The sequence below is a fragment of the Myotis davidii genome, unplaced genomic scaffold (genome assembly GCF_000327345.1).
Source record: "Myotis davidii unplaced genomic scaffold, ASM32734v1 scaffold93, whole genome shotgun sequence".
NCBI lineage: Eukaryota > Metazoa > Chordata > Mammalia > Chiroptera > Vespertilionidae > Myotis > Myotis davidii.
In genome coordinates this window covers 10162775-10184527 of record NW_006292095.1, presented here as the reverse complement: position 1 = coordinate 10184527, position 21753 = coordinate 10162775, and the positions used below count along the sequence as shown (strand labels likewise).

The window sequence follows — 21753 nt, the reverse complement described above, 5'->3', positions numbered from 1 at the left end:
GGTTCAAATCTATTTAATTTCAGTGATAGAATTTGATCATTGTAAAAATGAAATCTTCCTTTACATGCAAATTTTGAATTCTTGATATAGAGAAATTTATAATTCTTAAATAGCAAACATGTTCTTCCCTTTCTCCCCAAAAGCAGGAATTTATTTAAATTTGGTGTCTTTCATATAAGATATTCTATACAGTTTCATTTTTATAACTTTTCCTCTTTATAATTAATAAATGAGATGTGCTTATAGATATTGATTTTCTATCTAGTTTGCTGCCTAGTACCTTTCATACCATGTTGTTTGCTAATTGGATGTTATTTATTATCCTTTTTTAGGAGTCAAAAGCAAAATTACTTTTGGCTTAGTTTTGTTTATAATTAATAAATGAGATGTGCTTATAGATACTGATTTTCTATATAGTTTGCTGCCTAGTACCTTTCATAGCATGTTGTTTGCTAATTGGATGTTATTTATCCTTTTTTAGGAGTCAAAAGCAAATTACTTTTGGCTTAGTTTTATTTTCTTTTGAAGAATATTGTGAATAATTTCATTAATCTCATGCTGATGTTCCCCACTATCTAAAGATTAGTAATATCGTAGCAAAGAATCATAGATTGTATCCCTCTTGGCTGAAAAACAAAAAAAAATGTTATCTTCTATATAGGGAAGGAGTATTTTCTTTCAAAGTATGTGGTTGAGAAGGAAGATGTGGCAAATGCTTAAGTATACCAATTTTGTGATGAACTCATATTACAGTTTTAACTTTACCATTGTAATGAATGTATTTGACCCCAGATGTTTAAAACCTTAGTTGCCATATAAGTAACAATGCCCTACTGGTATTGGGAAGAATACAAGTTAGCATAAGACTTGGAAATATACATAATGGTCTCATTTTGGGGTGAAATAAAAAATGAACTTGGAGAAAGAAGAGTTTTTATTATTTATTTTCTTTTAAATATTTTAGCATCACGGTGTCATCACCAGGAAAATCTTACAAGTCTTCAGAACCTGTTATTTTGGCTCAAGAGCAGGAGACTCAGGTATGACTTTTGTAAAAAGGCAGGTAGTTTTTGAGAGGATGGTCAGGATTCTATGCATACTTGAAATTCTGTTGCCAGTATTTTAAAAAATTGTTCTTAGTTAAGAGTCTGAGATAGAGTTCAGTTTTGTTTTTGTTTTTCATCCTCAGGGAAAATTTAATACCTGAAGCTCTTAAAATGAAGGACTAGATTTTTCTAAGTATATTTTTTTAGATATTGAGTTGTTTCTTTGTTCTTTGTTTAGACTGTATTATATGGCAAATTGCTAGAAGCTAGGCAGAAACTTGCCAATAACTTGGATATTCCTCCAGCTATCCTGGCAACGAATAAGATACTGTTGGATATGGCCAAAATGAGGTAAACTATTTATTTGTTTATGTTCTAACCTAATTTTCTTCTAACATAATAGGTTTGTAAAACATATCTTAAGTGATAATGACTATGGCTCTAACTGTCACAGCTGTTGGATTAGATATCTGTCACATCCGTTGGTGGCTTCCAAATCTTCATGCTGCGACCAATGATCTCTTCTCTGAACTTTAGCCTCAGGCTTCTACATGGATGGGAACCAACCATCTCCAGCAATCAGACCCAGTACATAAACATTCTGTCATTATCCACAAACACTCCTCACATGGATTTCATTCAAATAACAAAACTCTTCTTTGTGAATTCCTTGTTTTTGTCAGATCATGATGTGCCCAATCACGTATGTTTAAAACCGATGATATTATTTTCACTCCTCTAACCTATGTCCCCTTCTTACTTTTCTCTGAAGTTTCTAGACTTTTTCATTTAAATGTTTCTGATATGTCTGCCTCTGCCTTCCTCCCTTGTTTTAGTATCACCATGTTTGTTCGGACCATTACCCTTGGCCTATTGCAAAAGCCTTTTAACTAGTTACTCTTTCCTCAGTCTCTCTCTTTCTGTTTCATCTGATATAAGACTACCGAATTAATCTTTATCATGTATACTTCTGCTTAACTAGATTCCCAGTATGTTAATTTCTTTAGGTTACAATTCAAGGCCCTCCATGTATGAACTTAAACCTACTTTTCCATCTGAGTCACAAAATTTTAAATGGTTTATCTTGTTTAGGTTTTTTACCATTTGTTGAAGACCCCTTTTCAACCTCGATATACTTACTTACGATGGTGCTGTTTCTTTGTAGTTTCCTTGATTCCCCAAAACTCCTGTTAGGAAATTCTTCAAAATCTGGCTTTGTTATTATTTTCTCCATGAAGTTAGTATTAGCAAAGTAATGCCTGTCTCTGTTATTCATAAAGGACTTTTAAATATAAATTTTAAAGATGCTTCTACAGCACTTATCACACAATGCTTTATTTTTTTGTTATTAGTGACATACATATATCATCTAGATTTTTACCTCTGTGAATAACAATAATATGTTCCTCATCTTTTTGTGTCTTTCAAAGCACCTAGCACAATGTTTACTAAATACTATGTGGTCAATAACTATTTAGAAGAAATTATTTCCGAAGAATAGTTGCTTGATAATTTTGCCTCTTATGCCTCCTTTTAAAAAATTGTTGTTACATAATAGTCATGGGGATGTAAACTGTAGCCTAGGGAATAAGGTCAATAATATTTGTTAACTATGTATGGTGTCAGATGGGTACCAGAGTTATCAGAGTGGTCACTTTTTAGGTTACATAAATGTCTAATCACTATGTGGTACAACTGAAACTAGTATAATAGTGTATGTCAACTGTAATTGAAAAATAAAAATTTATTTTAAAAATTGTTTATCTCACTAAATTTCATCCATGAGATGTTTCATTAGTGTAGAATTTTCTAATATTACATAGTACTTTTATTTTATAATAAGTATTTCATTAAAAATAAATAATCACAGACTACCTTGCAATATTCAGTGAAAATATTTGATATCATTAGATTGGCATATTTTTAGAAAGGAGACATTATACAGTCTCTTGGATATTGGATAAGAAATATTGAGATAAAAGACTAAAGTAGTTTGGTTTATTGTTACAGGTAAACCCTTTATAAGTACTATATGAAATTTTCTGAGTTTCTTAGCCTCTTAGTTGTCTTCAGATAGCACCTCATAGTTTTTCTTTTCATATCTATAAAAATAGTAATAATGATAAGACCAGTAATGGAGTAGAACATTATGATAATAGCCTATTTACCAATTAGTAATGTTTATGGTAATAGCCTATTTACCAATTAGTACTGTGTTTTTGTGGTAATGGTGGTGCTGGAGTTTTCATAAATTGCTAAAACAGCTAAATATCAGCTATGTTGCTAGAATATAATGTTTCAGTGATTTATTGACTTAAATTTTTTTAAATGACAGACCTACTACAGTTGAAAATGTGAAAAGGATCAATGGAGTTTCTGAAGGCAAAGCTACTATGTTGGCCCCTCTATTGGAAGTCATCAAACAGTTCTGTCACATCAATAGCGTTCAGGTAAAATACTGTGATGTAAGGAGCTCTGAAGGAATAAATATTTTTGACAATTTCAAAAACACCCTTCAAACGCAACATTTTCTCCCTTTATATTTATTTCCACACCAGATACGTAGAAAATGAATTCAGATTTGTTTCTACAGTAAATCAGTTAATAAGAACATGTTAGTTACCTGATTTTTAAGATGATACTGAAGTAGTTGTCCAGGCTATTTATGTTTTTCTATTTTGTTGGGAGGTATTTTTTTTAAATTTGAGTAAGTACTGTGTTTTAGGTTGATAAATTATTTACCTTCAAGTATAGATAGAAATTAAAGCTGTAAAGTTATCAGCCACTTTGTTTTTCTTTCTTTTTAAAAATTTTTTTATTTTATTTTATTTTTCCATCACTATGCCCTCTTTCACTTCCACTCATTCTCCTCCCCTGTCCCCCCCTCTTGTCCATGTCCGTGAGTTCTCTCTCTTTATCTCTTTTTTTCTTCTTTTCTTTTTCGCTCAGTCCCTCACACACCTTCTCCCAGTCTGTCTGCTTTCTATCTATGAATCTGTCTGTATTTTGCTTGGTAGTTCAGTTTGTTTCTTAATTTCCACATATGAAAGTCATATGGTACTTTTCTTTCTCTATTTTTCTTATTGTTTGTTGTATCCCTAATTACCCTCCCCTGCCAGTCATGCTGTCTTTTGAAACTAAGTAGGTTCATGGTATTTTGTCCATCGTAATAGCGCTTTCTTTGTATCCTTTGATTTCTTCTTGCTCCACCACGTATGACCATTTTCACAGGCATGTTTGGGTTTCTTCTTAAACTCCACATGCGACTCCAGTGACTGGATCACATTTTAGAAATAATTCTGTAACTATAAGCAGAAACTCTTCTGCTTTTTGTATGTAACATATCCCTCTTTTAATATAGTATATCTTTGGTAACTTTAAATTTTCTTTTAATATCCTATATAATAAAAGCGTAGTATGCATATTGTCGCCTCAACCGGGAGTACATCTGGGAGTTCGACCAGGCGGTGGGGCGGGCCGGGAAGGGAGGGTGGCCCCTGCCGACGGCGGAGGGAGGGTGGCCCCTGCCGATGGCGGTGGCAGGTGGCCACGGGGAGGGAGGGAATACCTGGCTGGCAGCCGCAGGCGCAAGGGACCCTACCAGTGCATGAATTTTGTGCACTGGGCCTCTAGTGCTTATGTAAGACATCATGTGAAAATGCCTTACATTTCATATTGGATATTTTTTTTAACAATTTGGTAAAAAGAGATTATACCAGTAGTAATTAAATACATTTTTTTCTCTTTGGACACTTGGTGGTAGGATCTTCTTCATGAATTAGTGGTTTGATTTAATAATGAGAGAATTATCCTCCTCAGACCCTCCTCAAGAGTAGGGTAAAAATATCAACGCTCCAAAGGGTAGGTATGGAACTTTTGAACCTTCTGGATAGAGAAAATGACTGTTAATTTCTGGTGGTTAGGAATTATGCCAGCATTGTTGTACACGTTTAAACCATTTACCGAAGAAATAAATTAATAAACTTTAGTGCTTAATAAGCCAGCTTTGTTATTCATCACTTTCATTAAGCTTTAACATATTTACTTAAAATTTTGAAGCAAAACTTAAGTATTGTCATAATACAAGTCAAAAGTTATAAATACGAGGACATGGGATTACACCCATTAAGATGGCCATTTAAGAAAAAGAAGTTAAAATCACTTTGTAGAAATACATGAATTATAATGTTTTAAAAATGTCTAGCTCCTCCAAAGATGAATTCATAGTTGGCAGCTATTTAAGAAATCCTAAAAAGAGACAACATTTTTTTAACTATACATAAAAAGTAGATAGAAACCGCATACTATAATCATAATGATACCTGTAACAAACTAATTAAAAAAGTTAAAGATCCTAGTCCCTTGTTGAATAATGTTGGAATCATTTTGCTAAGGTTATTTATCTTTGTGGTTCATTATATTACCTATAGATACATGAGGAAATATATTTATGAGCTTTTATTTGGGAAAGAAATGTAATTTTTGTATCCATATCCTATCATTTAGGAATTTTAATGAAAAATTATAGTAGTTGAATATTGGTTTACTCCTTGGTGAAAAATAGAAATGTTTTTGTTTGATTTTTTTCATCTATATGACATCATCATATATATGGTGCCTAATTTTAGAATTTGAATTTTCTGACCTAAGGCAAAAAAAAAAGTGTTTTCCAAATCTTTTTGGCATTTTAGTTTGCATACTTCAGAAGAATATCAGGGCTGTATTTTCACATTAACACAAAGGATAATTACAATCAAAGAACCCTAGGGGTAGACATTTGGTGTTCTGAACATACAGTACACCTAAATAAAACAGGCAGATGTTACATATTTCTGTTTCTATTTTAAAGCTTCAGAATAGCTGTGTATTGCAGATTTTAGAAAACAGGTATCAAGACAGATTACATATTTTCTGGGGAAGCCTCGCTGGCTGCCCACACTGTGGCATTTGCCATGGTCTATGCTAGGGTTTCAGTCCTCATTCATGCAATCTTAAAAGTCTGATGTCTTGTCACAAAATAGGTATGTTTTGGGGAGTAGATTTGCATTATTCTTCTCTGTGAACCTGGTTTTATGTGTATGTGTGTGTATATAAATATAAGTATATATATTAGAATGCAAATTCATTGATTTATTATTTAGTGAGAAATACAACTGGAAAGCTTCACTTGACCCAACGAGTGTGTTCTCTCCTTTAGAAACTGGCTTATCTGAAGTTGTTTAGCGAGCTTGGAATCGAACAAGGGAAACCCTGAGAGTGTCTTAAATAGGCTCTCAGCAGCAACAGCAGGATGAGGCATTCTTACACACTACTTGCCAAAGGAACTTTAATATTCAAATCTAGTTGGCCAAGGCTGCTGCTCATCTGAACAGCACTTGGATAGGCATTGCGTACTTTTGTTTTTCTGCCTTTCCTACTTATGTTTTCATAATTGATTGTTCTCTGTTCACATAGTCTTTTATCTACATAGAGCATGATTTGATTAGATATTTTGCTTACTAGAATCACATTCTAGCCCTATCTTCTTGAGATTATTACTCTCGTATTAGTTTGCTGACGTTCCCAAACACTTTTAGTCACACATTTACAGATGGTGGCATGATTTTGTTCCATATATCTTAACATCTTTATGTATTTGCCATTATAACGCCCAGTGATCACATTTCTAAGACCTTGGTACTATAGGGGTATCCCATGGTTGCCTGCAGGTATAGTTTACACTGTAATCCTGAAGAATCTGGCTAATGGAGTTTGATTTTAGTCATTCCTAGAAACGTAAGGCCAATTCTGACCGTGTTAAGGTCTCAGATGGAAACACTTTAATTTCATTTAATAAAATATATAACGTGTTCTTTGAAAGCCTAGCGGTGCCTGGAAACAACCTGGAGACTTTAGGTCTTCGGTGTTGTCTGGCTTCTCTGTTCGCCAAGCTGCAGTTGTCCCAGGTGTCTGTGAACTAATCTGCAGACTCCCTTTTTGTTTAGGATAGCAAGGGACTAGTGTGGGTTACAGTAAGCCAAGTTCTGTTGGATTTAATTATTTTAATCTAGTATTGGTTCTTACGTTTTGGAAGGTAAAGTTGGCATTTTGGAGGAAAACTATTGTTATATCGATGTGAATCCTATATCATGTACTAATTCTATCATAACTATTACTTGGCCTTTACTTTCTTCAGGCTTTAAAAAAATCCTAGTATTTCTTCATTAATTTTATTTTTTTAACCCTTTCTCCCCCCTTTTTTTAAAAAAATGTCTTAATGAATCATATTTACGAATTTACATAATGCTTCAAGAGCCACAGTTTGTATTTTTCTTAACTAAATGTACTGTATGTAGTTAATGAGAAATTTTCTTTAAGATATGTTAGCAGAATTTGTGGTTATAGTTCCTACATTTGAATATTAATTATTTTTATTTATTCATTTAACATTCACTTCTAGGGGGCTTGGGGACTTAATATTTAAAGGCAGAATGGTCTACATTATAGTTTATTTTTTCTTTCCTCTTATTGGCTAAAGGAAAGACTAGGGATTTCTAGTTCTATAGCCACATTTATTATTACAAACACTTGATTCCTTCTAGCTTTATTTTTCCTTTTAAAATTAATATGTAAAAAGTAACACCAAACACCTTTTTCGAGCTCCTCATAAAAAGGGAATTTTTTCCTCTTCCTTGGAGGTTTTATTTGTGTTATTTTTACCCCCTAAGGCCTACTGATCATATTGATATCCTTTCTATCATTATGTTGATATTATTATTCACCATTTGTGCTGCTTTTTAACTTTTGTAGACAGATCTCTTTTCAAGTACAAATCCTCAAGAAGAACAGAAGAAAAGCCTGGTGGCAAAAGACAAAGAATGCTCCCTTCCACCGTCTACGGCCATCACGTATTCTTTATTCCAAGAAAAGAAGATGTCTTTGGTAAGTGTTACATTCATATTAGAGGGAATTTTTTAATTTATCTAAACACGTTTTATCAACTTTTCAGTATTAAAGTTGTGACTTGGGGTACATTTCTTCTAATCCTATAATATTTTACATTGTTTAATTGTGTATTTAATTTTAGAATAGAATGTCATCTTCTTTTTGCTAAGCCTACTTCTGTCAGTTGAGTTAAAACAGCAAGTATAGGTTGACCATGATCATCTTATAGAGATTATATCCGAGGTACTGATAAACACATTTATAGCTCAGGGATATTAGAGCAGCCATATTGTAAGACTGTTTTTTTAAAAATTGGATTAATAGTTTAGAAACTATCAGCATATGTATTGATAAGAAATAACCTCCAAGACACATTAAGTTAAAAAAAGGAACATGCAGAGCAATGTGGAGAACAAACATATAGATACGTACGTACTTGTATATACACCATACTTGCTGTTCACTCTATGTCCTTTAGTTCTGTTCTATTTTTTTTAAAATATATTTTATTGATTTTTTACAGAGAGGAAGGGAGAGAGATAGAGAGTTAGAAACACCAATGAGAGAGAAACATCGATCAGCTGCCTCCTGCACACCCCCTACTGGGGATATGCCCGCAACCCAGGTACATGCCCTTGACCGGAATCGAACCTGGGACCTTTCAGTCCGCAGGCTGATACTCCATCCACGGAGCCAAACCGGTTTCAGCTCTGTTCTATTTTTTAACCATGCCTGATGCTCTTTGAAAAAAAATCTACTGTGAAGAATAGCCACGTTTAGTATTTCTTCACTGTTCTGGCATAAATCCTTAAGACTGTTGAGTATTTTTTAAATATATGGTGTGGGAAAAGTAGGCTTATGGTTGTGAGTACATGAAACAGAGTTTAGTTTTGTATTATTATGTAATTATTGTATTATTTTCCATATGAGTAACTATAAACCTACTTTTGCCTCATTCTGTCCAAAATAGAGAATTTATCTTAGAGGAATAAAGATAGAATGAGGCTTCCAGCTAAGTTTTACTAATTTGAATTCCTATTCTCTCTGACCACAAATTGATTAGTCCAATGCCTGGTTTTTCTCTTCTGTGTCTTCATCCACTAGGCCACATTACACACTTTTTATACTGGTTAAGGTCTAATAGAAATAAGAATAAATAATTCATAGCTTGTCTTAATTACTTAATAGATGTTCTAATTTGATAGTCAGATTCCTTAATTAAAAGTACAGAGTCCATTCCACAGGAAACCAAATAATTCCAGTGTACTATTTTTGAAACAAATTACATGATAAATAGGAATTAAAGTTCTGCCTCTTAAGTAGTAACTTAAATGTACATGTTAAATATACTTATATTGCATAATTTGACCATATATGCATGGTATAACTGAATATAGTTTCTAAGAAAATATAGTATCGCCTTCAAATTTTCTGAGTAAAGTGCATGCTAATACTCATCCATGATATGAGGTTTTATGTATTATATTACACAGTCATGGTTAAAAATGTGAAGAATTGCATATCTTCATTTATGTCTTTTGCTGTTATTTGGTTGTATATTATTGTGTAATATCATGGTGTAATTATCTCTACCTCCCAGGAGTCTGAGACGGTCTTGCCAGTTAACTATAAAATTAAACATGCCTAAGGACTAATTAATCAGGAGCAATAATACAATTAGTTTTAGGTAATTTGATGCCTGGTATCAAGTAACCCTGATATGCACACATGGTGTACACTGTCTAGTTTAGTAGGAAAGGGTAGACATTTAATGAAAGTAATTTAAAACCTACCTTTGAAGGATGAAGTTATTGCTTTAAAGGCTCTTTTCTATGAAGTGTCAACATTTACACAAATCCAATCCAAATTCAGACTTTCAGGTTGTATTAAAAGAGGGTATTACGAATTAATTTAGAGCCGAGTGACTAAACTCTTGGAGTGTTTAAAAGAATATTATATCTCATACATAATCTTAAATGAATTTGGAGCTACAGTTGTATAAAAGCTACTGAAATATGTAACAGTATCCTCAATTTTAACACAATTGTTTAATTTAATTCTAGGCACATGATACATTATTTTAAGTATATAGAACATTGGATTACAGTTTACTATATTTTCAAAGGTTGTGGCAGCTTTTAGACTTAACATAGTACTCTCTGCCTCTAATAAGGTTTTAAAGTGAATAATTGCGGAGAGATGAGGATTGATTTCTTAGTTAATGCTGGATGATTATGTTGTATTCAGTATAATAATTTTAAAAAGTAGAATCTTGGAATTCTCTAATGTAGGTAGTTTTAAAAAAATTGATTATTATAAAGTGAAGGTGAATACATTGTTTATTTCTCAGTGAACATTTATTACCCGAAGGTTTTGGACATTTTGTTTTCATACAGTACAGTGGAAACTTTAAAAAACTGACTGGTTGTTTTGCTGCTGTTTCTCTAGAAGAGTGTAGCTGAGAACAGGATTCTGCCTCTCACAGCAGTTGGCATACACTTATCCCAAGCGGTGAAAGCTGGCTACCCAGTCGATATGGAGCGAGCAGGCCTGACTCCAGAGGTTCAGAAGATTATTACTGATGTTATCCGAAACCCTCCCATCAACTCAGGTGATCACCACCACCCTGGTCTGCAGCCTTAATGACTTGAGTCATTGAACCCAGATGAAGTAAACAAGCAATCCACTAATATTTTTCAGTTTAGCATCAACTCATCATGCTACTATGAAAACTTTACTTTTGTAAGGTTTTTTATTGTGTTAGAAAAACAGTCTTTCTTCCCATTATCACTCAGAGGAAAGCCTGAGTCAGAGAAATTCATGTTTTTCTTTTCAGCTTCAGATGACAACTTACACACCAATCCTGAAACAGAGCACTTTCATTCTTTCCTGATTTCTACCTCTTCACTTGGGGGAAGATACCCAGTTTTTTCTATATTCATTCACCAAGATTTCTAGTTTTCCCCTAAATCTTTCTGTTTCCTTGTCATTGGTTTCACTTAAGCAGCCGTTCTAATCATTACAGTCAGTGGGACCTCACTGTCGCTAGGCCTTTGTAGGAGGGTTTCCTCTTCTCACTTTGCTGCAGAACCTCAACTGTGATCACTTTGCTTGCCCTGCAGACATTTTTAAATAGAATGAGGTACATTAGAGGATTTCCCCTCCTAAATGTTCAAATATAAACTGGTGTGTTAATAACTCAATAAATCCGATAAATTTATTCAGACTGTTAGGACAGAGCAGTGGGCATATGGCTGTAGTGCAAATAGTTTTTTATTATCTCAAATTCTTTCCCACTTGGGAATAACTATACAATCCCCCCACCCCCCCAACATTTGGAAAAGAGAGGAGTAAGATCATCCTTTAAAAGCAAGTCAATTGATCAGAACAAAGACATTCAAGTCCCCTTAGAAGGCAGTATTAATTCTAGGCTGAGCAAGACTTGACTGAAGGTCTAAGAAAGAACACCTCCATCCCTCCTAACCATGGAAGCATAGGGGAAGGAGAGACACGGGCAAGTTTGGGCAGTGTCATCTAAGTAGAATCCAGGGAACTGAAGTTTTTCTTTTTTATTGTATCATACTAAACGTGTGCTGCCAACTATTTAGAAGAAAAAAATACGCAATTTCTAATCCTGGCAATGAGACTTCAAGTGTATTAAGTAAGGGCCCCTCTCTCAGGACTCAGAGAAATGAGTGTCTTTGATGAGCTGTTGGAATAGGCAGGTTTTTCCTGTTGACAATCATGTTTGTGATTGTTTAGCTGCCTTCCTTAAATCCTGAAGACGGATGGTGTTAGCCTAGTTCAGTGGTTCTCAACCTTGGCTGCACATTAGAATCACCTGGGAGTCTTTTTAAAATCCTGATTTGTGGGCCTCATCCTCCGGAAATTCTGTTTCTTTGTTATGGAGTGAGGCCACAACATTTGTAACAAAGAAACAGAATTTCCGGAGGATGAGGCCCAGAAATCAGGATTTTAAAAAGATTCCCAGGTGATTCTAATGTGCAGCCAAGGTTGAGAACCACTGGCCTAGTTAGTAAGAGCAAAGGAGCTATGGTACTTTGGGCAAATTACCCAATCTCCCCAAGCCTCAGTTTCCTCCTCTCTTAAACAGGGAGGGAGAATATGCCTTTGTTACAGAGTTGTGAGAAATAATTAGATACTACGCAGAATGTTCTGGCACTTGGTAAGTAGTTAGCCCTCTGGATCCTCAGGTTTACACCCATGGATTCAACTAACTGTGGATTGAAAATATTTGAAAAAAAAAATTCCAGAAAGTTGATCCCTAAACAACACAGTATACTAACAATTTACATAGCATTTACATTGTATTAGGTATTATAAGCAGTAATGGGGAATATCATGATGAAGAAGTAGATGGCAAGATATGGTGGCTTCTTAAATATACCCTTTGTAATTACTTTAATACTCTATTATTTTAGAAGCTAATTAAAAAAATATGAAGTTAATAGGTATACCAGAAGGGAAGTTTCAAAACTATGGACGGGAAAATGGGAGATTTAAGATTATTATTCAGTCAAGTATTGGCAACATCTACTTTATTTGGCTATGGAGAAGAATAGAGGGGGATGCTAATTTGCTTTCTAAATCATATAGTTGTAAAGTTGTTGAATTTTTTATTTGGAAAGGAAATTGGAAATCATTATATTTTCATTTTCCTACTGGCATCCTGTTTCAGAGATAGGAATTTGAGGCCTAGAGGATTGTAAATTGTTTTAAATTCACGTCAAGGTTAATGACAGAGCAAGCTTTCATTTTTACTAGATCATGTCAAAGTTGTGCTGCCAACTCTTTAAAAGAAAGAAATATGCAGTTTTTTAATCCTGGTAGAGGATTTGGGTTTATAATCCTCTAATTGATGAGTAAAATAAATATACTTAATTATATATGGTTTACTATATTTATATACCTAGTATCTTTATTTGTTTTTTAAAAAATATATTTTATTGATTTTTTACAGAGAGGAAAGGAAAGGGATAGAGTTAGAAACATCAATGAGAGAGAAACATCGATCAGCTGCCTCCTGCACGCCCCCCACTGGGCATGTGCCGGGATCCAAGGCACATGCCCTTGACTGGAATTGAACCTGGAACCTTTCAGTCTGCAGGATGATGCTCTATCCACTGAGCCAAACTGGTTAGGGCTATACTTAGTATTTTTAAATATCTTCTATCTAGTACCCTCTACATTCTGAGTTTAAAAATTTTAATTTGCTTATGTTATCACTTTTAAAATTAAGAAATACTAAAATCCAGCAGATATATAAACATGGAAAATTCTCTATAATTGCACAGCCTGATTCAACAAATATTAGGGATATGAGAAAAACATTTGTAATCATTAGTGACTATAACAGTAGTTAAAACATTTGTCTTTACCATTGTATACTTATTCCAAAAAAATTTTCATTCAGATAAATACTAAATTGAAATTCCAAAGACCAATGTAGAATACTTTTAAACACGTTTCATTTTTCTGTCAATATACCATATGTAGGTTGTACATGTAATATGAAAAAGCATATTATTGTAGTTTACTGCCAAAGCCAAAGTTGAGATTGCAAGAACCATGAGCTCTAAATTTTATTTCCTTTGATTGTACTTTTATAGCCTGTAGGATACAATTTATCGATGTGAGATTTTGCTTTTGAAATCTTGTTTTTCCTTGATAAAAACTATTTGTTCTTTTATTGGAAAAATGTGTCATAAATGATAAGAAATGAGGATATACATAGTATATTAATGATTCAGAGGTGTTATTTTGATCTTTTATTTAACTGTAACCATATTTTATAATTTGGTATTTTAATGAACAAACTTGATTGGCATTTAAATTGAGAATTTTCAATCCTGAATTGAGAATTTTCTATATTTTATTATGGTATAATCTTATACCTAAAAATAGAGTATTTTTAATAGAGTAGACAGAATTGATGAATTCTGTCTAATTTGCTATGTAGACTTTTGTCCTTCTAACTTAATATTGTAAATGAATTCTGTACCTTGTTATTCTTTGAATTTTATCATGTTTATATAATTTTAAGCTGCTGCTTTTATGGAGTTGAGATTCTAACTATGCTTAATAATAAATTAAGCAAGACATTTAATGAGGTACCTGGATAGTATTTTGAATAATTTCATTCTCCTGTTCTTTATGTGCATGTGCTTGGAAATTAGGGCTGGCTTCCCAGGGACCTGCAACAAAAGTAGGGGTAATATGATCTCTTCTAAAGCAACGAAGGAGTACAGCCAGTGCTTATTATTTCACTCTCCAGTAGATATTTTTAACACTTAGCTGCTTGGAAAGTTAGGGCAGAATAACATGCATCTTTACAGCTAGATGCCACTTATTGGCATATGTATATTGTAGGATGACTTTAAGATAAAAATATAAAGAGTACTTATAAGAAATATGTAGGTAAATATATAAATTTTCTAATTATATCTTGAAATTATATTCTAAGTACAGTATAACACCTGTAATTTATTAAATCACTAATAGTTTAATACCATAGGCAAATGTTTATATATCAATATATTTTATGAAAAAAAGAGACATTCTTATTTTAGGAATAGTTCCAAATGGAATAAAATACCTTATTTTTTCTTTTAAAAATAATTCATTTAGCCAATGATGATAAGATCATACAAGATGTGTTGCTGTATCCCCCAAAATTGGTTTTTATGTTTTACATTTATAGTATGATGAGACTAAGGATGTGCTAGTATAGTTTGTTTATTCAATATTTATTTATTTTTTTCATGATCTAATAGCTTTTTTTAAAATTCTTTATTGATTAAGGTATTACATAGGTGTCCCTCTCCCCCCCATTATCCCCTCCCCCCTGCAATCCCTGCTCATGCCCTCACCCCCCTAGTGTCTGTGTCCATTGGCTATGCTTATATGCATGCATACAGTCCTTTGGTTGATCTCTCCCCTTCCCCCCACCCTCCCCTGCCTTCCCTCTGAGGTTTGACCGTCTGATCGACGGTCTCTGGGTCTGTTTTTGTTCATCAGTTTATGTTGTTCATTATATTCCACAAATGAGTGAGATCATGTGATATTTATCTTTCTCTGGCTGACTTATTTCACTTAGCATAATGCTGTCCAGGTCCATTCATGCTGTTGCAAGTGGTAGGACTTCCTTTCTTTCTAAGTGAAATGGAGGCATGTTTATTCAATATTTAAATATCCACAGAAGAAAATTAATTTAGTACAATGTAGTATATTAGTTGGCTGGGGTATGGGAAAATTTGAAAGGTTTTTCTAGAGCAGCACTATTCCAAAAAGAAATGTAACATGAGCCAAATATGTAATTTAAAATTTTCTGGTAGCTACGTTTAAAAAGTAAAAATAAACAGATGTAAATAAGTTTAATTTGATTTAATTAACCCATTATATAAGAAATGCTGTCATTTCAACATACAATGAATATAAAAATTGTTAATGAAGTTTTTTTGTACTAAGCCTCTGAAATCAGGTAGGTATTTTATATTCATAATATATCTCAATTCTGTTGCTAAATTTTAATTTGAAATACTTAGTGAGTATAAAGCTTTGATAAAATTCATATTTGAGTAAAGTAAATGAAGGTACCCAATTTTTTTTTTAAATATATTTTATTGATTTTTTACAGAGAGTAAGGGAGAGATAGAGAGTTAGAAACATCGATGACAGAGAAACATCGATCAGCTGCCTCCCGCACATCTCCCACTGGGGATATGCGCACAACCCAGGTACATGCCCTTGACCGGAATCGAACCTGGGACCTTTCAGTCCGCAGGCCGACGCTCTATCCACTGAGCCAAACCGGTTTCGGCGAAGGTACCCAATTTATTTCCAAACATATTTAAAAGTAGCAGTTTTAAATTTAATTTAACTTTTGGCTTTCAATCAAGCTTTTAATGAAAAGGTCATAAAATAACAGTTTCTCATCATTGTAAAATAAGATTCCATGCTTCTAACCAAAGAAATCAGTCATTGATGAGTTGCTTTCTTATGACACTTGAGGGCTGCATACTTGCATTAGAATTACTTAAAATTAAAAATTTGAGTTCATCAGCCATATTAGCCATTTTCAAGGTGCTCAGTAACTGTGGCTAGTAGTTTGGTATCGACAACAGAGTAACAGAGGTAGTTTGGCAATATATATCAAAGATTACAACTTTTGAACTAGCAACCCCTCTTCTGAGAATCTAGAAAGTTGGAAAGATATTTGTAATATAATGTTCATCCGAACTTTTTTTTTCCAAATAAAAATTGAAAACAAATGGAACTCTAAGTAAATTATGATAGATAAATACAAAAGATGATGATTTTAAAAATGCATTTTAAATAATTCACGTGTTTTGTTATGCTACCAAATCCATTGAAAGGATCATTTTATTGGCATCTTATTTAGTTGTGGTTAGCTTCTATTTTAAGAATAAATTATTTTCAACACATTAACTTGATATTTGGAATTTGAAGCATATGTAATTCCTTTAGAAACAATTCTGGGAATGGTGGCCTTGGTTCCCAGACAGTGTGAAACATAATTTACGCAGCACCCATAGCACTGACCTGATTTTGGATCGTGTAGATAAAGGGTGTAGGTGGTGCAGGAGTAAGGGACACATTTTACCCCACTTCTGTTCTGTAGGACTGGTGGCATTGAAAGAGGAACATTTTCTTTGGCCACCCTCCTCCTTTTTTCCCTCCAAAATATTTCACCATTCCCAGCTCATGGGTTTTTGAAAATGTTCTATGTATTATATTTTTAAGTCTTATTTTTTCATCCTTTACAGAGTTGAATAAAATTAAACTCATTAGAATGTTTGTTCCTGAAAACATTGACACATACCTTATCCATATGGCAATTGAAATCCTGGAAAAAGATTGTGACAACAGACTGTTATGCCAACCTTCATGTGATTCCAACAAAAAGAGATGTTTTCCCAACTCCGAAGCGAGCTGTTCAAGTCCTAAGAGAAGCAAGGAAGAAGTAGGCCCTGATACCAAGGTGTTAATTATATGAAGAATTTTCATAAAATGTCTGTTCAATTTGCATATTCTAACACTTAAATGCTATTTTTTAAACTGTCATAAATTCTGATATAAGGTTACTTTTTAAATCTGTGTGCTATATTTCCATTGCTTTTCATCACTCTGAGCTGAGAAAAGTGATTTTTTTACATGACAAAAGGTGAATATAGTCTGTCATTTTAGCTTATTGTGTAGAGTGTTAGCTTAAATTTTTTCTCTACCTCATATTATGTAGCCTGGAAATTACCTATCTTTTATAGGTAATTAATACTGCCTTTAAGTATATGACAGTTTATGTGACTAATGAAAATGAAAACAAATTCTAGTATAAATGCTTCCCAAACTGGTGTGTGTTTCATTCTCTCATTCATCAGCTCAGGTACAGGATAATCATGGTTCCTGGTCCTGAGCGTATGCCAATGCACTTTTTGCAAGATCAGAGAAAGACCATGAATTTAGTATTATTTTAGTTGGCACATTTTATTTAAAAAAACACTTTGAAAATTATTTCTCTGTGTCTGGTGTGAGAAAAATACTATTCTTTGACAATGTGACTATTAAATGATGGTATGCTAGTACATTTGAAAATTTGGCCTTCAGTATCTTTCAGGTCAAAAATTACAGGACTCCGTATGTGTTTGTGAAAACTAATAATTAACCAAAAATTATTTTAGTTCCTAGATGATAAATTCAGCATGGTGGTAGGCGGTTACTAATATTCATATTGGAGAATTAGGAGTTCCATTTCAGTTCTAACGTAATCATTATAGGCTTTCCAACAGTTAAACTCCTTTTCTCAATAGAACTGGTCTTATTTAACTACTAGAAGCCTGTTGCACGAAGATTCGCGCAATAGGCCTTCCTTCCCCTGGCTGCTAGCACCGGTTTTCCTCCGGCACCCAGGACCCAGGCCTTTGGTCCGGCTGCAGCCGAGAAGCCAAGCCTCTTCGGTCTTCAGTCTTCAGTCTTCACTCCAGCCAGAGCCTTCAATCTTCACTCTGCGCCTGTGTATGCAAATTGACCGCCATCTTTGTTGGGTTAATTTGCATAGTCACTCTGATTGGCTAGTGGGTGTAGCGGAGTGACACCAATTTACATGTTTCTCTTTTATTAGTGTAGATGTACTTCAGTTAGGTTTGTTTATAGTTTTGTTCCAGATAACCTCATGAAATTTGATTTATTAGAATTCATTACATTATTTTGACAATTGAGTTAGCTATGAGAAGGACATTAAAGAAAGTATATGTTGGGTGATATTAGTGAAATTTGGCTTCTATACCAGCCTTTTATTTCTGAAATCTATACCAGGTGCCTAAGACCTTATTTTTCTCCAGCTTCTACTTATCAATACAGAAAAAAGGTGTAATTTTTAATTTTTCTTAAATATTGAAATACATTTATATAAAGTATTATTTTAACCACACATCAGCATTTTGCTTTTTCTCTATTGAAATAACATCAGTTCCTAACAACAGAGTGGGGAGACTTTGGGGGGGATGGATTTAGCCTTTTTTTCCCATTTAGGGGAACAAGGGTTTGGGGGCTGGGAAGTAGATTAAGAGGTGAGTGAGCCAGCCGAAGTATTTTTTCTTTCATCTACCTCCTGCTATGGAAAACTACTCCAATGCTGTCTATCAGAGTCCTAGTTTCAGGATCTTTCATGTATTAATATTCATTGTCTCTACTGACTTGGTTGTATCCCTTCGTGTATTTCTTCTTATAATTCTGAGGCTTCTGAAAGAGAATAATGTCAGGACAAGATTTAGTTTTTTTATCAGTTGGTGCATTGTTAGATTTACAACTACTGTGATTGTTGTTAAGGTAGAGGCCTGGTCATGCCTATGTTTTAAGGAGGAAGATTATGTCTTAATATGTGGTAGCTGTGAATTAATATACAGAGGTACACAGTGGGTTCTTTAAATACGTAAATATTTTATTTCAGAAAGTTTTCTGATAGTTTTGAAGATTTTGTTTATTTCAGGAAACTTTTCTTAAATTTTACTTCTCATTTCTAATTCTCTCTCAAGCTTTTCTTCACTCAGTTTTGAGTTTTTCTGATTTTGATTTATGGTGTTCTTTCAGGTTTTGAATTATTTTCTTAATCTTTTTCAGCTCATTTTGAGAAGTTAGTTTTATTCTGTGTCTTAGAAAGTCTTTCTGGTGTCTGGGATTTGACCGTGATACTTTTCTGTTGCTCATTTTCATGTGAAATGAATTTTCCTGCACTTTCCTAAGAAGGCATGGTTCAGGATAGTTTGTCCAGGTTCACAGAGCAATCCCTCCTGTGGTTCTTGTGTAATGTTCAAAGTGTGGAAACTTGGCTCTGAGGCGCCCTCTTCTGCCACTTCCCCCCGGGCTTTCTCCTCCCTGTGCCTCCGCTAGGCCTGTCATGCTTGGTTTTTACTTCACCCCAGCAGTTCCCGTGAGTGGGGCCTTCTCCTGGGAGGCAGCTTTGCCTGGTCAGGAGAGTTCTCAGGAGCCAGCTGCTGTCACCACTCAAAGGGCTACTGTGGGCCCCTTTCAGCCACCTGCAAAAGCCCTCCCACTTTCGGATGCTGTTCTCTGCTCATCTGTCATGCTTTCCAGTAGACTGGGGTTCTCCTGTGTTCAGGCACCTCACTGCTTGCCTCTGCTTCCTCCCATACAGATGCTGTACCAGGCAGGTCTATGGCTTGTCTTCACATGCTTACAGCTTCAGTTTCCCGGGGATACCTTTCAGCTTTCTTTATTGTAAAAGTAGATGATGACTGTTTGTTTTTCGTATCTAGTTCTGTTTGATTTAGTGCTGGGATTCAGAGAAATTTTAAAACTATGCTGCTGTTTCTACCATCTTCCTAGCACCCTCTCCTTCTGCATCGCTTTTCCTTCTTATTTTTCCTGACTTCCAAAAGAGAGAGAATCTCCTGCCCTGCCACTGAGTTTCATTATAAATTAAAATATACAATATTATTTGCAAACTATTTTAAGATACTCATAAAAATGCCTTATAAGTAGTATTACTGCAATTATTGTTAAAATTCAGTACCTCAGAATAATAATTTTCTTTTTAAATTAAATTTATTGGGGGTGACATTGGCTAATAAAATTATATAGGTTTTAAGAGTACAATCCTATAATACATCATCTGCATATCGTATTGTGTTTTCACCATCCAAAGTCAAGTCTCCTTCCATCGTCATATATTTGACCCGCTTTACCCGTTATTACATCCCTCCCCGTGTCCCTCTGGAACCACCATACTGTTGTCTGTGTCCATGCGTTTTTTTTTTGTCTTGTTTGTTCATTTGTTGCTTTCAGTTTTACATCCCATATATGAGTGAAATTATATGGTTCTTGACTGTTTCCATCTGACTTATTTCACTTAGCATGATATTCTCAAGATCCATCCATGTTGTCACAAATGGAAGTATTTCAATAAGAATTTTCTTAAGCTTTGCTTTGTTAGGCATAGTGTTTTTTAAGAAAATAGTGCATGCTGTAAATATTTTGTATGCCATAAAAATGTTAAAGGATGGAGGTCCCCTGCCTGGGCATGATTCCTGGGCCAGAGGCCTCAGGCCTGGGCGGGGGTCAGAGCCAGTGTTCGGGGGGAGATGGGGGTCCCCTGTCCAAGCCTGACACCTCTGGCGGAGGCGTCAGGCCTGGGCAAGAGGCCGATCCTGCGATTGGAGGGTGATGGGGGTCAACGCCTGAGCGCTCCCAGTATGTGAGAGGGTGTCAGGTTGGGCTGAGGGACACTCCCCCCACACACACACCAAGTGCACGAATTTCGTGCACCGGGCCCCTAGTATTAAATAAAAAAAAATTGTTAAAGATTGATGGAAAACATCCTGTGATTGTTCTCTGAAGGAGAAGAGTCACAGAAATGCACTAACTTCTTGTAGTCAGCCATCCAGTGATCCCGAAATAGAAGATTTATTTACAGATTCTCAGTTATAGGTAACATTGATTAGTGAAATAGTTTTTGTGAAAATACATTGGGCTTGATAACAAATATGTTTAGATATATTTTTGTTTTATATGAAATGAAATACAAATAAAGGTATTTCTCTATTTGCTTATATATGTGCACATAAAATCAGCAAATGAGTTAATGTTTTGTATACTCAACTTAATGATAATAGTTTGTTAATAGAATTTAGAGTATGAAGAAGATGTAAATGTCACCTTAAAATGTTATTTTGATTGCTGGGAAGTTTAGTCTTCTACTGATGAAGGAAGTCATCTCTGACAGGCATTGTTTCTGGTAGGTGAGCTAGACTTCATAATTAAAATTTCCTTAGATACTTATTGTTGAGACTCAAAAGATACACACAGTGTAAGTAAGCTTTCCCTTTTTCTCGCTGAAATGAAATTATTATTATACTTATAGGAAAAATGCTGAAGATCATATTCTACAGAAATGTTACAGAAGATAAAAGACTTCTTATATTAGCTACCAATTAATGAGTGTCATGAATAAATCAGAATGTGTTTTGATGTTTTGCATTTATTCTCACTTAATTCTCCAAATAATCTAGTAGTGTTAGATACTGTTATTCTCATTTTCTGTGTGAAGTAATTGAGGCTTAAAGAACATTCATAATGTCATTCATTTATCAAGTGACTCCATTAGAACTTAACCTAGTTCTGTCTGGGTTCAAAGTTCCTGCTTATCCCATGGTATTTGGGTACAATAAGACTTCAGGTTTTTTCCTCCTAGATTTCATGCTATGTTTTAGTGTTTGGTTTTGTTATA

The 21753-nt window shown here is 34.3% G+C and overlaps 1 protein-coding gene across 3 annotated transcripts in view; it reads left to right on the top strand.

Annotated features, from left to right (window-relative positions):
* WRN (Werner syndrome RecQ like helicase) overlaps positions 1–21753 on the top strand; it is a 153308-nt gene that overhangs the window by 127060 nt on the left and 4495 nt on the right. For all 3 annotated transcript variants that reach the window (XM_015565251.1, XM_015565250.1, XM_015565249.1), the window contains 6 exons: positions 965–1040; positions 1285–1397; positions 3382–3496; positions 7836–7967; positions 10419–10581; positions 16778–16992. In XM_015565251.1, the coding sequence (XP_015420737.1) occupies positions 965–1040; positions 1285–1397; positions 3382–3496; positions 7836–7967; positions 10419–10581; positions 16778–16992 (814 nt within the window). The remainder of the gene's footprint in view (positions 1–964; positions 1041–1284; positions 1398–3381; positions 3497–7835; positions 7968–10418; positions 10582–16777; positions 16993–21753) is intronic.